The 13,951-nt window shown below is 35.2% G+C and overlaps 1 protein-coding gene across 9 annotated transcripts in view; it reads right to left on the bottom strand.

Moving 5' to 3' along the window:
* The window catches only part of RALGAPA2 (Ral GTPase activating protein catalytic subunit alpha 2), a 143,052-nt gene that overhangs the window by 94,758 nt on the left and 34,343 nt on the right, over window positions 1-13,951 (bottom strand). For 7 of the 9 annotated variants that reach the window (XM_082757051.1, XM_082757052.1, XM_082757059.1 and 4 more), the window contains 11 exons: window positions 12,559-12,758; window positions 10,652-10,882; window positions 8,093-8,266; window positions 7,026-7,163; window positions 6,016-6,164; window positions 5,476-5,587; window positions 4,529-4,766; window positions 3,825-3,989; window positions 2,474-2,614; window positions 981-1,118; window positions 344-441 (listed from right to left, as the gene is read on the bottom strand). In XM_082757051.1, coding sequence (XP_082613177.1) covers window positions 344-441; window positions 981-1,118; window positions 2,474-2,614; window positions 3,825-3,989; window positions 4,529-4,766; window positions 5,476-5,587; window positions 6,016-6,164; window positions 7,026-7,163; window positions 8,093-8,266; window positions 10,652-10,882; window positions 12,559-12,758 — 1,784 coding nt within the window. The remainder of the gene's footprint in view (window positions 1-343; window positions 442-980; window positions 1,119-2,473; window positions 2,615-3,824; window positions 3,990-4,528; window positions 4,767-5,475; window positions 5,588-6,015; window positions 6,165-7,025; window positions 7,164-8,092; window positions 8,267-10,651; window positions 10,883-12,558; window positions 12,759-13,951) is intronic. The other 2 variants (XM_082757053.1, XM_082757058.1) reach the window with 1 other exon arrangement.

The following is a 13,951-nucleotide window of genomic DNA, read 5'->3' as shown; positions in this document are numbered from 1 at the left end:
TGTAGCTCTATAAAAGCCATGAATTATTTACCAAAAAAAAGTGGTGAACTTGTTTATAATTAATAAAGGAAAGCAAAGATGTCTTTTATAAGAATAGCATATAGCCAATTACATAAAATTGTGTAGGCAACTTACAGTATCAGAAGTCACAGAACAAGCATACCAAATAGCATAATGAACAGCTACAGTTTAATCCCAGATCCTATATTGGAAACGTGACTAATGAATTTTCATACTTTCACGTTGCTAGTTTCAAAACACTAATAAAAATCTGATCAGAAATAAAACATTTGTTTTATTTAAAACATGATATCATCAATAATCATTCTCTATTTTGCCTTACATGCTCAGCTTCATGTTCCTTCTTCATATATTCCTTATTTTCCTGAACTGATTTGGAGTCTGAAGAAGATAAATTATGAGAACTTCCAGCCTTCTTACCTAGAAATTTTAGAAGGTAAAAAAAGAAGTATAGAAATTTGTGGGATGAAAGTGCATAGCAAATTGCAGGAAAAAATCAGCTACATTTACTTATATACTTTTCATATTTACAGGTAAGTGAAGTAATATATACTACATAATTTTCAGGGCTTAATCAATAAGATGGAACGTGACGTTTTAAAAATCCTTCATAAGCATAACACACTTACACAATCAGAACAGAAGTAGAACTGTTAACTCAGATACACAAAATTTAAATGCAAGTCAGATAAACAAACATAAAGAGTTACACTGAAAATGCATGCTTTTAACAAAGCCCTGGTTTATTAAAGGTTGTGCTCTGCATTCATAGTCCACAGCTTCTTAAAAACAGTTTTTTCAACAAGATACCAACAACAGATTTACTAAGAAAATGGGATAAAAAGCATTTTAGAACCATGGCTGGAAAACAAAGAAGATAAGAGCAGCATCTGTGAAGCTTAACAAGTCTCAGCACTTTTTCTTCTAAGTGTAGCATTGCTATATTTCATCAATATTACCTTGAAAAAAATCGGATGGAAACTGATCTGCAATATCTGAAGTGCTGCTACTTCGAGTTATTTGCTGCTCTTGGTCTACAAATAGGCCTGTGACTTCTGTTCCTGCTGAAGTTTCCAACTGCTGGGATTCTTCAACTTCTGTTTAGTTAAAAAACAAAATATTTGCACAGCCTCAGAATTTTATACGAACACTAACTCCTTAGCTACAAAACCTATGTGAAAAAGCAACCCACCCAAATATTTGAAACTCCAGGTTACAAAAGCTAGAATGTGACCACTAGTTAAAGAAGTTAAATTATTCTTAGAAAAAATGTAAAGTTTGGAGAGAGATGTATGAGCAGTTTCAATAGCAAAAGATCTAGAGAAAAGAGAAGAATTACTTCAGGGATTCAGTGTACACAATGAAGGGTTGGAGGACGTCATGAGAATAAAGCTATCTTTTCCATTGCTAGATACCTAAACTAGACTCTGTTTGTTCTGGAAAAAGAAAGAAGAGAGGCAGCAAAACTAGTATAGAGTACAGAGAAAGTTACTGTGGTTACTGACTTTTCCTCCATAAAGATGGAATGGGGACATCAAAAAGGGAAAGAATTTAAAAAAAAAAAAAAAAAAAAAAGCACAGATTCTGGAATAATTTGTGAAGACAAACTGAATCATGCAGCTTTTTTACTGTAACTGAAAATCCAAATAAAAAGAGAGGAGAGAGAAGCATGAAAATTCAAGTGAGAAAGTAAATTGATACACTGGGGAAGGAGCAACAGGAAAATTTTAAGATGAGCTAGCAACACACTTATAGAAATATAATTCTCTTGGCATTAAGTGAAAAAAGACAGTAACATTTGGGACCAAGTGTGCTCCTATTCAGTAATAATGGCTTTAGTTATAGCAGCAGTTAATGCCACCCAACCTAGCTATTAACTCTTCTCCTAGAAATCAGTCAAAGAAGTGACACACAAATCCCTTCAAAGCTGACCTAACAGAACTGTCAGACTGTCCAAGAAGATTTATAGCTGAGTGTTACACACAGTGAATGAGATTTTTTTTTTAAATCAAGTAGCTCAACCTTACAAATTTATTCACTTGCATATTTTGCTTGCACCATCTCATACATTCAAGCATGTAACTAGTTTCTACTCAGTTCCTTGAAAAGACCTTGCTGTCCTCATTTTCCCTTAAAAGGTTACTTATTTTGATAATGAACACAGTTCCGGTAACAGAATAACAAAAACATTTACCTAACCATTCTTTTTCACCCTTCATAACTTTGAAAAAGGACAAGATATACTTCCATTGAACTTGCTCATCTCCTACTGGCTACCAATATTACTTAACACTGTGTTTTGAACAGATCCAGGCAAGAGACACAGAATCAGAGAAAAACATCTCATTCCACAATCCTAAAGAACAATTAACTGGACAGAAAGAAAGCAGACAGACAGCAGCTTAAAAATATAAAGAACATTTATAAAAACGATGACTTTAAAGTACAGTACCTGACAGTCTGTGAGAGCAAGAAGTGTAAGAGATACCAGGTAAGAGAGAGCTCACAGTGTGAAGCAGAAGAGGTACACTTTTAGTAGCTGGCAAAGCCTCATAAAGATGAACACAGTTGCTGATAGATTGGCTTCGCTTAGCTTCCAGGAAAAAATAAAGCAAGAATTATGTCAGAAAAAATAGCAAAATATTTGGATTTTGGAATATCATGATACAACAAAACACATAGCTTTTGAAAAAATTTTAAAATGTTAAGCTCTGAAATATTTCCTAAAGGCTGTAAGTCAATAACATGCAATGCATCTCACACACTGTAATTACAATAATCAGTAATTTCTGAATCACAATTCCACAAAGTGGAATCTTTCATTTTGTCAGCTTGTGATTACCATTCATGGGCTAATTTGACTTACCCTTTTTTCTTCTCAGTGAAGTACCTGTAGCAGTACATACAGCTCAAAACTGAAGAATAGAAAACTTATTCAGCTTACCCTCTGTTAGCTATGCTCCACCCTGACCCCCTGACCCTCAGACTAACTACCTCTTCCATTCATTCATCTCTGCTGAAAATAATCCATTTTCATCCAAGAAGTGGGTTACTGTGCTTCTCAGAAGTTAATCTAAAGATACAGGTACCTCTGCTTTTGCTTTTAAAATTAGGGATCCTAGCTCCAGCCTGGATAAAGCCCTGAGTACTCTGGTCCGAGCAGGCAGCTGACCCTGCTTTGAGCAGGAGCTTAGACCTGATGACCTGATGTTCCTTACATGCTGAATTATCCTGCAGACTCTGTGTTGGGGGTACTGAGTCTTGCTTTCTACATTTATGAAGAGGATGATGAAACGGATACAAATTATGTGAAAGGTTTTGGACTCTTAAGACATGATGGGAAGGTAGAAGCGCTCAAAATATTGTTGGACCTGTGAAATTTTTCAAAACTAGAAATGAGAATGAGAAATGAGAAAAAAAATCAAAATGAGAAAAACATCTCTAAAATAGCAAAATGTTACATTTTATATCCAGTACTCTGTTGGCAACTTTTCTCATAATTTGTAAGAGAGATGAGCAGCTCTCTCTCCAATGGGATCTGAAAGTGGACCTTTTATAACTTGTGGATTAAATACTCTGTATCACGCTACAAGAAAGCACTTTCCAAGGTAGCTAATGCTTTAGAGACTTTTTTCCAAAATAGTGGTAGTGTTCCAGACATCCAGACATAGGTATGAAACATCTGTGTTTAGGCATTTAGTTAAGTTGCACTATTTTTGCAAGCTGTCACAACTCAACGGTTGATTTAAAACTCAAGTGTTATTGAATGTTTGGGAACATACACATTTAGTTATGGTCTATACCTGTCGCTCTCTGACGAACAATATTTCTTGCTTTCTCAACTCCTGGGGCTCCAGAGGTGGTAGCACTTCTGAATCTCATTGGCTCTACAACTTCTGGATGACTTTTCCAGCTTAATGAAAAAGATCTTCCAACTACAGCGGTCTTCTGAGGCTCTAAAATGCCACCTTAGAGATAAAGAAAACAAACTTTTCTAGCATCGTATGCTTTGGCATGTATTCTTCTACAGTATGAATGGTACAAGCACTCCAACGTGAAAAAAATATTCACCTTCAAAACAGCATAGTTGAAGGAGTAACTCTTTTTTAATGATAGTAAAAATTCAGCTATGTGCATCAGTTGCAAGGTGGCATATAAATGCAGCCAAATAACTGTAATTAAAGTTCGATGAAATTACATGGAAAGGAATTTTGACATTGATGACTATGCCAGACTACAGCACAAGAAACCATGTTTCATTACTGTTCTAGAGAAAACACTGATTTTGAACGCATACTGAATCCGCTAAATAGCTACTATCTATCGACCTCAATTACCTTTCATACCTCAGTGAATGATGAGAATATAAAAATTCAAAGCACTTTATATTTGATTAATCAGGTTCTTACACTAGGATTGAGAGGTATTTAATGTTAGATTAAATTAATTTTTAAACTTAAATATCTAACTTGTTTGATACAAAAAGCACTGAAGCATGGAGACTAACCCTTTCCTCTCTGCTTTTTTTCTTTTTGTTCACTGAGTTTATCCAAGGGTAAGTTTGTCATTTCTACCCCATACACAGTTCTTGCCAGTACTGCTGTTAGAGAGTCCATGATATTGGCCCACTCGTTTATCAGCTCCTCCCAGTCAGTCAAGGCAGACAGAACACTGAGCAGTTCATCCCACAGCTCCCGAGAAATGTAAACGCTCAGATTTGCTCTGATCCAAGCCACAATAAGGGTCTGAGAGGAAAGAAACAAGTGATAGGTCATGCATTTTTACTGAAATTAATTCAATGCACCAATTCACATGCTGCTAAATTCAACACCAACCTGCACATTAGCACTGATTATCAGTGACACACAGATACTATGCACAGATACTTTTCATCAAAAAATACTCCCAGAAATATGTGAAAGTTACTAAGGAAATTTTAAAATTCCAAAACATATGTTTCAGGTGATCTTATGTTTCCAGGTAAGCTGAAACAACACTTTGTTTATATAATAATGATAGAAAACAGAACTGCCTGCTATACCTTCCAAATAATTAGTGATTGAACTATGCCTGTGACATTCAGGCTTCAACACTGTAGCTGACCACATTATGTACCAATGATGACCAGATATTTTCATCTCATTAAAAAGACCTAGTTTTGAGATGCCAGATGAACTTCCTCCTAGAAAAACTTACATATAGCTCCCATTTTAGAGGAACTCATTGAAAATATCCCACACTGAGACAAGTGTTTGCTACCATCATTTGTAACAGAGCCCTGAAGAACTGATCAAATTAGCCGCTTCTGGCAGCTGGAATTAATTGTATTACTGCAAACGAGACTTATTTCATGTTTTAAAAATAGGTTGTATAGTACTGCATAATACTACTTAAGCAAAACTATGGGCAATCAGCACTGAAAACAGGTGTCACATGTACACAAAAAATACTTACGCGAAAAAGTAACCCTGACATGCTCTGAGCAAACGTATCCTTTATATGTTTTTCTTTTGGCTTCTGCATCACAGCTTCTGTTATTCTGAGGAGTATCTGTAACATCTGTTCCCTGGTTCCAAAATAAAATTGCACTTTTTGTTCACATGTGTTATTAAACATGCTTGTTAATTTTCATCTACCAGAAAAAACTTTTAATTCTCAATAAGTCTTACACGTTGGGAATGTGATCTTACACGCTCACTAAGATTTCAGAACTTTCGCAAAATAACATTAGTTGGTTGTGGACTGTAAAAATTAATTTTTGAGAAGGTGAAGCCAGGAATGGAAGTAATGACCAGAATCTTTAAATGAAACAGTATCATGATGAAGACATGGCAGAACCTACAATCTCCCAAATCAGTTCATATGGAATTCATAATTGTGATGTGTATCAAGATCTACACCTGAGTAAGTCCACTCTCCCTCTCTCCTGACAATTTTCCCATAAATTTTAAATGTTGATATATTTCTCTTAGATGCAGAATATAATAAACTTACCATGTCTTTTTATTCATTGATAGTTCCATTATCATGCGCCTAAAAATGCTCAGAACTGCCTTGCAAGCATCAACTTGCTCCTTCAGAAGCACAGGGACTTCAGTGCATGGTTCCAATAAGAAAACATTAGCAGAGTTTGTCAAGAACACCTTCAAGACAGGCATTTACAGTCAGTTTAAATAGTGTCGAAAAATTAAAAAAAAGGTCAAAGACTTACAACCAAATACTTGTCATCCTCTAGCCAAGCCTTTCACTTTTCTTAGAGCAAACTTCATGTTTTACATACCGCTTTATTTTTCTAAATAATTCTGGTAAAAAGTCAGGTAGCATTATATGCCCAACAAAGGCATGTGTTACATAGTCTATGTCTTGCAGGTATCTATTCTATTCCCTCAGGCAAGAGCACCATTCCTCCAGCTACTCATTTCCCAGCATTACATGCTTAAGCAGTCACCAATATTTTCAGTAAATGAGGTACACTGAAGCAAATGTACAGTTCTAATTCCTAGTACCAACAGTAGAAAAAAAATGCAGCTTTACCTTAAAATAGGTATCTGGCTCTAGGACATGGGTGCATGGTTTAATATGCTTTTTTAAAAAGATAAAAATGAAGTCCAAATTGTATATTATGAAAACCATCAACTCTACAGTTTCTTTCCTTAATTTCATACTACAGAAAGACCTGTACACAAGCTCTTCAACCAAAATGTGGAATTATAATTAATATAAGCAAGCAGAACATTATTTTCAGTAATACAGAAAATGATAATTGAACTACACATTGTAGCTATATCTCCCTTTTTCCATTCCCAGTACAGGGTGTCTATAATTGGCAAGAATGAGAGCTGTCATGTGCTGAGCTCAGCACATCTGTTTGCATAACACTGTGTGGGTGCTAACCTAGAACCCTCACAAATTGCTCTAATCATAAAGTTTTATATGACTATATAATAATATGTAGTAAAGTGACTCCATGACTCTTAGAGCCTTCTAATCTCTATACAGCACACCTGTAATGCAGCTTGAGCACCAGCTTTAACATTTTTGTCCTCGTCTTCTAATACACATCCTCTGTTAACAGCACTGGTAAAGGAGTATGTTCTTCCCCAGCTGGATGAGCGCTTATGTCCTGAGTGGTCAGAGGAAAGCTTTCAAAAACATCATTCAGTTAGTGACCAAGAAGAAAGGAACATGTCCACATTTATTCAGTATCATTTCAGTATCATTTTCAGTATCATATGTCAAAAGCAGGAAGAGATAACTGTCACATTGTCCTATGTCCATTTCAACAAGGAATTAATGTCGAATATTTACAGATTCTAAGCAAACAGCATATGGAATTTAAAGGTTCATAAGACTTCTAATAGCTATGTTATTTCAAAGTATTCTATATTCAAAATATTCTATATTACATTTTGTTGTCACTGACTGTAGTAGTATTTGAATTTAAGCCTGGAAAAAATATAAATTCTTTATGAAAATCATCTGTCAAAATATCACAATTTTTACTACTATTTTAAGAAGTGAACCATCTTTCCTTGTAGAAAAAATAATTCCCATTAACTAGTTTTGCACGGCAGTGTCAAAGTCAACATTTACTGATGATTCATTACAGGACATGAAAAAAACGATGCCACATAATTTTTATCTATAAGTTAATTTCCTAGAGTTAAGGATCCAAAGTTTTGATAAAGTGTATATAAATTAGTAGATATTTTCAAACTCTTAAATAATTACCACTGAAATTAAATAGACCTACATGCACTAGGCCAACAGACAGTGTAAATTTTAACACTGCAGCATATATTATTTTTTTTCCATTACATTCTTACTACAGTATTTGTATAGAAAGGGAATAATAAAGAAATTTTATTTTTCAAAGAGCTGCAATCTTTCTTTGCACTCAGTAAGGCCTACTGAACACAGTAATATTTTAGATTTGTGCACCTTAGATAAAGCACTTTTTAATCCTGATTTTCTGTACTTCTTAAATTTTTACTTAAATTTTACAGAGAAAAATTAAAAGATAAATAATGCTTTGCAGCAAACAAAATAATGTAAATAACTGATACCATACATGTTTACCATCCGTTTGCACTGATGAATCCTCTAAGCTGACAACAGTATCCTCTCTGTTTTCCTTTTTGTCTGGCTCCTCCATGAACACAGGCTTCTCTTGTAATATCCACTTTCTATAGACCTTAACCACTTTTCGCGTTGCAGATATATCAGAAGAAGGCAACAAAAAAGCCTGAATTTAAAGTTAACTACTTTTACTATATATATTTGGGCACAGCAATTCATGCATATATAAACACACACGCAGCATCATCACCCATAAATAACATAACTCAGAAAAAGAAAGGAAATGCGTTTTTTACATTTATGTCTGTACTAGGAGCTATGGTTAATCAACAACATATGCATATACCTACAGCAGTGTGGGATTTCACAATTCTGTAAGCATTAACTTCAAGTGACTTCCATGTTTTATTTGTTCAAACAATAAAAAAGAGGTGGTTTTGTTCATACCAAGTTCTCTAACTTTGGGTGGATTCATCGCACAAGTTGTTACTAATCCAGAGAGGCCTGGCAGGCTAAACTTGGATACCACGCTGCACTTTCTGAAGAAGCTGACTTCAAATTACATCACCAGTATATGATATGAAATGCCATTTCAGCAAGTGTAGGTAAAGACAAGACAGTAAATTATGATGAGGACAGAAGTGGCAGGCATTTGATCGTTTTCTGATAAAAGTCAAAAATCAAAATAATGAATTTACTGTCATCTTGCTACCCAATGTCAGTATTTGGAACCATTCTGTAAAGATGTCCACTTCGAAAGCTTTCAAAGACCATACCACCTGCTTTCCCATATTTCTGTTGGTTTTAGGCATCTAAAAAACCACATGTCTACAGTAATGTGTGTTAGCCTCTTCCAATATTTTAAGTCCTAAGAAATTACACACTCACTAAACTGTGAAAAATGTCTAGATATTTTTATTGGCTGAGTATTATTCATTGTTTTGCTATAAATTTCATCTGATCACAGAAAAATTCATAGACTTTAAAAAACAAATCTCACTACATACTAGCACCAACCATTGGAAAAACTTTGGACTACAGAGAACTGGCACAGAAATCAATATATAAAAATTTTATCTGGTAGAAAACAAATTGTATTTGGTCAAGACAAAATGCTTCTATTTTGGCATTACTATGTACTATATTACAAAGACACTGAAAAAGACTGAAATCCATTTTTCAAATTAAAAAAAAATCTCTTCCAACTGTGAAGAGATTACCTGCTCTCCATAGTTAACAGGGACAAAAACTATAGCATTGCATTTCAGAATACACACTGATGGCATGTCTTCCCATAACCATTTTAGCCGCAAAACATTAAAAGGGTATCTTGCTCAGGTTGGTGGAAATCTTTGCATCATATAGTACATTTCCCTTTCTCTAGTCAGCACGAAGTACAACATCCAACAGCTTAATGGGGTTTTCAACTAATAGTCTACAGAAATTAAAGGGTTATCAAAAGCAAGCTTATATATGTCATTCAACAATTATAAGTGAAATTTCTGAAAATGTCTTCACGGACACTGTCAAGTTATTAAAGATGCAGAAACTGAAAAAGCCAAAAGACAATTGCTAGACTATTAGAAAAACAACAGCTCATCTATGGGATGAATGACTACTACAAAAAAAAATAAAATGCTTTCTGTAAGGCTGAGAAGTAAGGTAGAAAGAATAATATATATATATATATATATGTATACATATGTATGTTTATAAAGCATTCCAGAATTCATAGGGACTAGTGAGATTCCTCTAAGGGAGAGATAAACACAGAAAAGATCCAAGTGCTATTATTATCTGCTTCAGTTACTGAACACTGGCCATATTTAATAAAGATAAAAGTGCTGCATCGTACTAGCCTTTGTTCCCTGGAAGCTGGTCTAAGCTGGTCTAACTTTACAGACACTTTGAACAAACACCAGGAGACGGCAGCATACCACAGAGGTTCCCAACATACACAAAACACTCCCTGTCAAAATCACATCCATCCCACAAAAAGCACTTGTACAAGTTCTTACACTGTGCCACACAAAACACTTTCAGTAAAGCATGTGTGCTCACTCGTCTTCTGCACAGTGTCTCCTCTAAATTTATGTGACCTAAAACTGATGTTTCAACCAACTGCTGCCTTGATAACACATCTAAAAAAGGTGAATTGCCAGTAGATCATGTATTTTTATCCCAAACAATACAAAAGATGTCAAAGTAAAGAGTACGAGCAGAAGCAATCAATAATGTCCAAACAGACGTTAAATGCTGTCTTTGACCACAGGAATTAGAATCTTACTATTTCAAATAGCAAGCTAATAAAGTGTCAAATTCAAGTATGACAAATTGCTACTTAGCATCAGCAACAAGTTTCAGTTCCCACAGAATTTTTTTACTTCATCATTAAAAATAGACCTAGGAAGGAATCCAAAATAAGTGTGTGCTCATGTGATTAACATCATTTGACCAGTTATCTGACCAGCAGCCTTCAGTGTTCTTTCTAATGATGATGACATTTCCTTTTTAAAAAATCATGTAACAGCAACTACACATCCACACGTACCTGTCGAAACACCTCATTAACAAAGTTAACATATCCTCGTGTGGACAAGAGGATTCTCTGCACCATCTCATAAACAGTTCGATGCTGCTCTTCGATGCTGCAGAGGCTGGAACTACTGAGCCGTCGGTCAGACAAGGTGCTGCTGTTCGAATGGCTTCTCTCCTGCTCGCCTGCATAAGACACGCCAGTTTCCAGCTCTGGGTTTTTATCTTGATTTACAACACCAACAGTCTACACAGAAGAAAACATGTGCCTAATTAACTTACTGGAGTACTGCATGTCAAAAATCTGGGGTACTTAACTCAGAACTCACGATAGCAACACTCATTCACACTGCATGCAGGGATTCTAGCCACCAGGAAGTGCAACTTTCAATCTACTTCTTGATACAGGAAGGAATTTGTTCTTGTACTCTATATGATATATACTTTCTATGAGTCCTCCCAGCCCAGCACAACTGACTGACTCGTCAACCACTCCCTAAGACAAAAAAGAAGACATGCAGTGGTGGGAGTGGAAGAAGGGACACACAATGGAGAAACATCTCCAAGTCCCTTTGATTTTTGAGAAAAGATGGATCACAGCTCTATACATGGCTCGTACACTTAGGCATTCCTAACCGCTCTTTGTCAGGCATTGTTCTGCCATAGTGTTGCATGTCTTTTCCAACATTTCATCTTGAACCATATCTGGCTAAAATGATCAGTCCAGGGAAGAAAGAGGACTTAGCCTTTAGAAGACAGTCAGTAAAACTTGAATTGAGTTACCAGAAAAAGAATCCCACTTCCACCAACCGAAAGCATTGCCCAAATGCAGTTCTGCTTTTGTTTACTTCAATAAGGCTGCCACCTGTTCGTCAAAGTGAGCAGTAACAGAGCAGCAATATCATTTCTACTGCTTTTGATAATGAATGTTTTTGTACAGTCCTGCCACACCAGTGAAGCACAGGCTACAGGCAGTGAAATTTAAGACCATTAAAAAGTCAGCATGTGCCAAAAGCTGACACACTACTGCAGCTAAGTGATAACTTTTGACCAGTTTCCATTTTGAGGGCAGCAATATCTTTACGTATCGTAAATATCTAATTGGTATTAGTGTTCTATAAAATTCAGTGAAGAGAAAAAAATTCATTTTCCAGGGTATGTCAGTTGCAATGGTACAGCAACTATTTATACAGAAGGTGTAAATTCCAACGAGAAAAAATAATAATAATAAAAAGTGCTTGTAGTAAGTAAGCTACATCTAGCTGTTCCAGGGTTTCAAAATTCTGCACTTCAAAACAAACTACAAACTTCAAAAGCAAGTAACATGAAAATATGCATTTTGACTTTCAGAGTTAATAAATGCTTTTCCACTCAATCCAGATGTGACACTGACCTACGATTCAAGAGAAGAATATAGAATTGACATTGATTCTAGATTTGTAATGGGAAGCTGGAGAGTCTCTTAAAACAATTTATTTCTGCAAGATTAATCTTAAATCCCTAATCCTACAGAAATCTCAACCAGCAATTTGAAAGTAAAATATTTTTCTGTTATCTCATTGAAAGAGCTGCTATAATCAAGAGTAAAACAAAATGGCTTTTGATGTTACTGGAAAACGGTCTATGCCACAAATAAATTTGACAGTTTACAGATTAAATTCCAAAAGTCTAAAGATAATACTGATGATGCTGTTAAGTTAAATACCTATGAGAATAAAAAATACTAATAAATTACTAAAGGGATTCCCTTGAAGACTCCCTCCTTTATCAAAGAAAAAAAAATAATGAATTTACGAGTACATAATTTATTCACTGGGAAACTGCATTTCTTTCTTCTTTCAGTTGTCAGTGTGTTGTGATCATTTGCAAGGTTTCTAGCACATATGCAAGCAAAATAAAAAAAATGAAAACTTTAAAGCACACCTGAATAATTTTAGGGAGCATTTCTCCTCCATTTTTTGTATTCTGAACAGCAGTTAAATATTTCTTTTCAAGAAAGAAGGTAACAAGCCACTTAATAAAAACAACTCGAGCTGCCATATATGGAATTTTTGTGCTATAGACATTTTCATTGTTTCGTGTTGCAGTAATGTATACTGGTCTTGGTCTTATATCAGGAATATCTGGTGAGATAAGAAGAGAAGATGTAAAGAAAATTTAATATTAAAAAACTGTAATTGCTTCCAGACTTCAGTTAAATGCATCGAACATGTCACCAACAACATTTTGTCCATATGAAATAACAGATGCAATGACTTACTATTTTTATTATATTAACGCTTATATTCATAATTTTATTAATTCTAAAGAAAAGCAAGAGAATAAAAGCACAAATCTCTCTTGAAGTTCATAAATTGTATCAGGCAAAACAAAGGAAAGCAAAAGAGAAGGACTGCAAGTAGAAAGGTAAAATCTGAAACGAAGAACTATTCCTTCTGCAACATAAGTTAATTTTATAACTTTCAGAGTTTTATTGGTAATGTAGACAGAGAAGGTGTTTCAAGAACACTCGATAGTAAAAAGATTAAGAAGAAAAAGGGCACTTAGCACATGGAAAAGAGATATTAGTCAGGTGCAAAGAGCATGGCACAAGCTGAAATAAAAGAAAGAAAATGCATGGGAAGAAGTGGAAGATTGACAAAGGGAGACTGGGTGTGTCATAATTAACTCAGAGGCATAGATTTGAGGGAAAAAAATCACTTGTATACAGCTGAAAAACAGGGAAGGACTGTGCTCTAGCTGTCAGCAACGCAGTTGAAGTGGCACAGAGGTGACTTTAGACACTAAATTGCAAAGGACGGGAGCTACAAGTCAGAGGAGGGAGGGGAAGGATGACGAAAACAAGGTTGCAGTACATCAGGTGAGTATTAACAACAATGCTCCTATTGACTCTAATATATAATTCAATAGAACATTAGCAAAAGGTCAAAGAAAAATGTAAGCATTCCTAAAATAACATGCTTTTAATCCTACAGCTGTGCTTCCTAGAGATACTTCTAGCAACACAAACTAGCTCATTGTTTCTTTCATAGCTACATCTGTTTCCTTCCATTTGTCCCTTCATGTTCATTTTATTCTTTTCAAGGAAACAAGAAGTAAAATAAGAAAAACTTTAAGTTAGCTGCTTCCTCACACTTAGGGAAATTTCTTTAAAAAACCCTGTCAGAGAGCATGTTCTGTCTCGATTGCACATCACAGTTACATCAAGTCCTTGTTCACTTGATATAAATGCTATGCATGTGTATTTTAAGGAAACATTTACAAATTCTTCTTAGGAAAGAAGAACCTGGCCAGCCCATAGGCAGCAATGAACAGC

This window comes from Aythya marila (assembly GCF_965140915.1).
Source record: "Aythya marila genome assembly, chromosome: 3".
Lineage (NCBI taxonomy): Eukaryota > Metazoa > Chordata > Aves > Anseriformes > Anatidae > Aythya > Aythya marila.
Note: the sequence above shows the minus strand (reverse complement) of the source record. Positions and strands in the feature narration are given on the sequence as shown.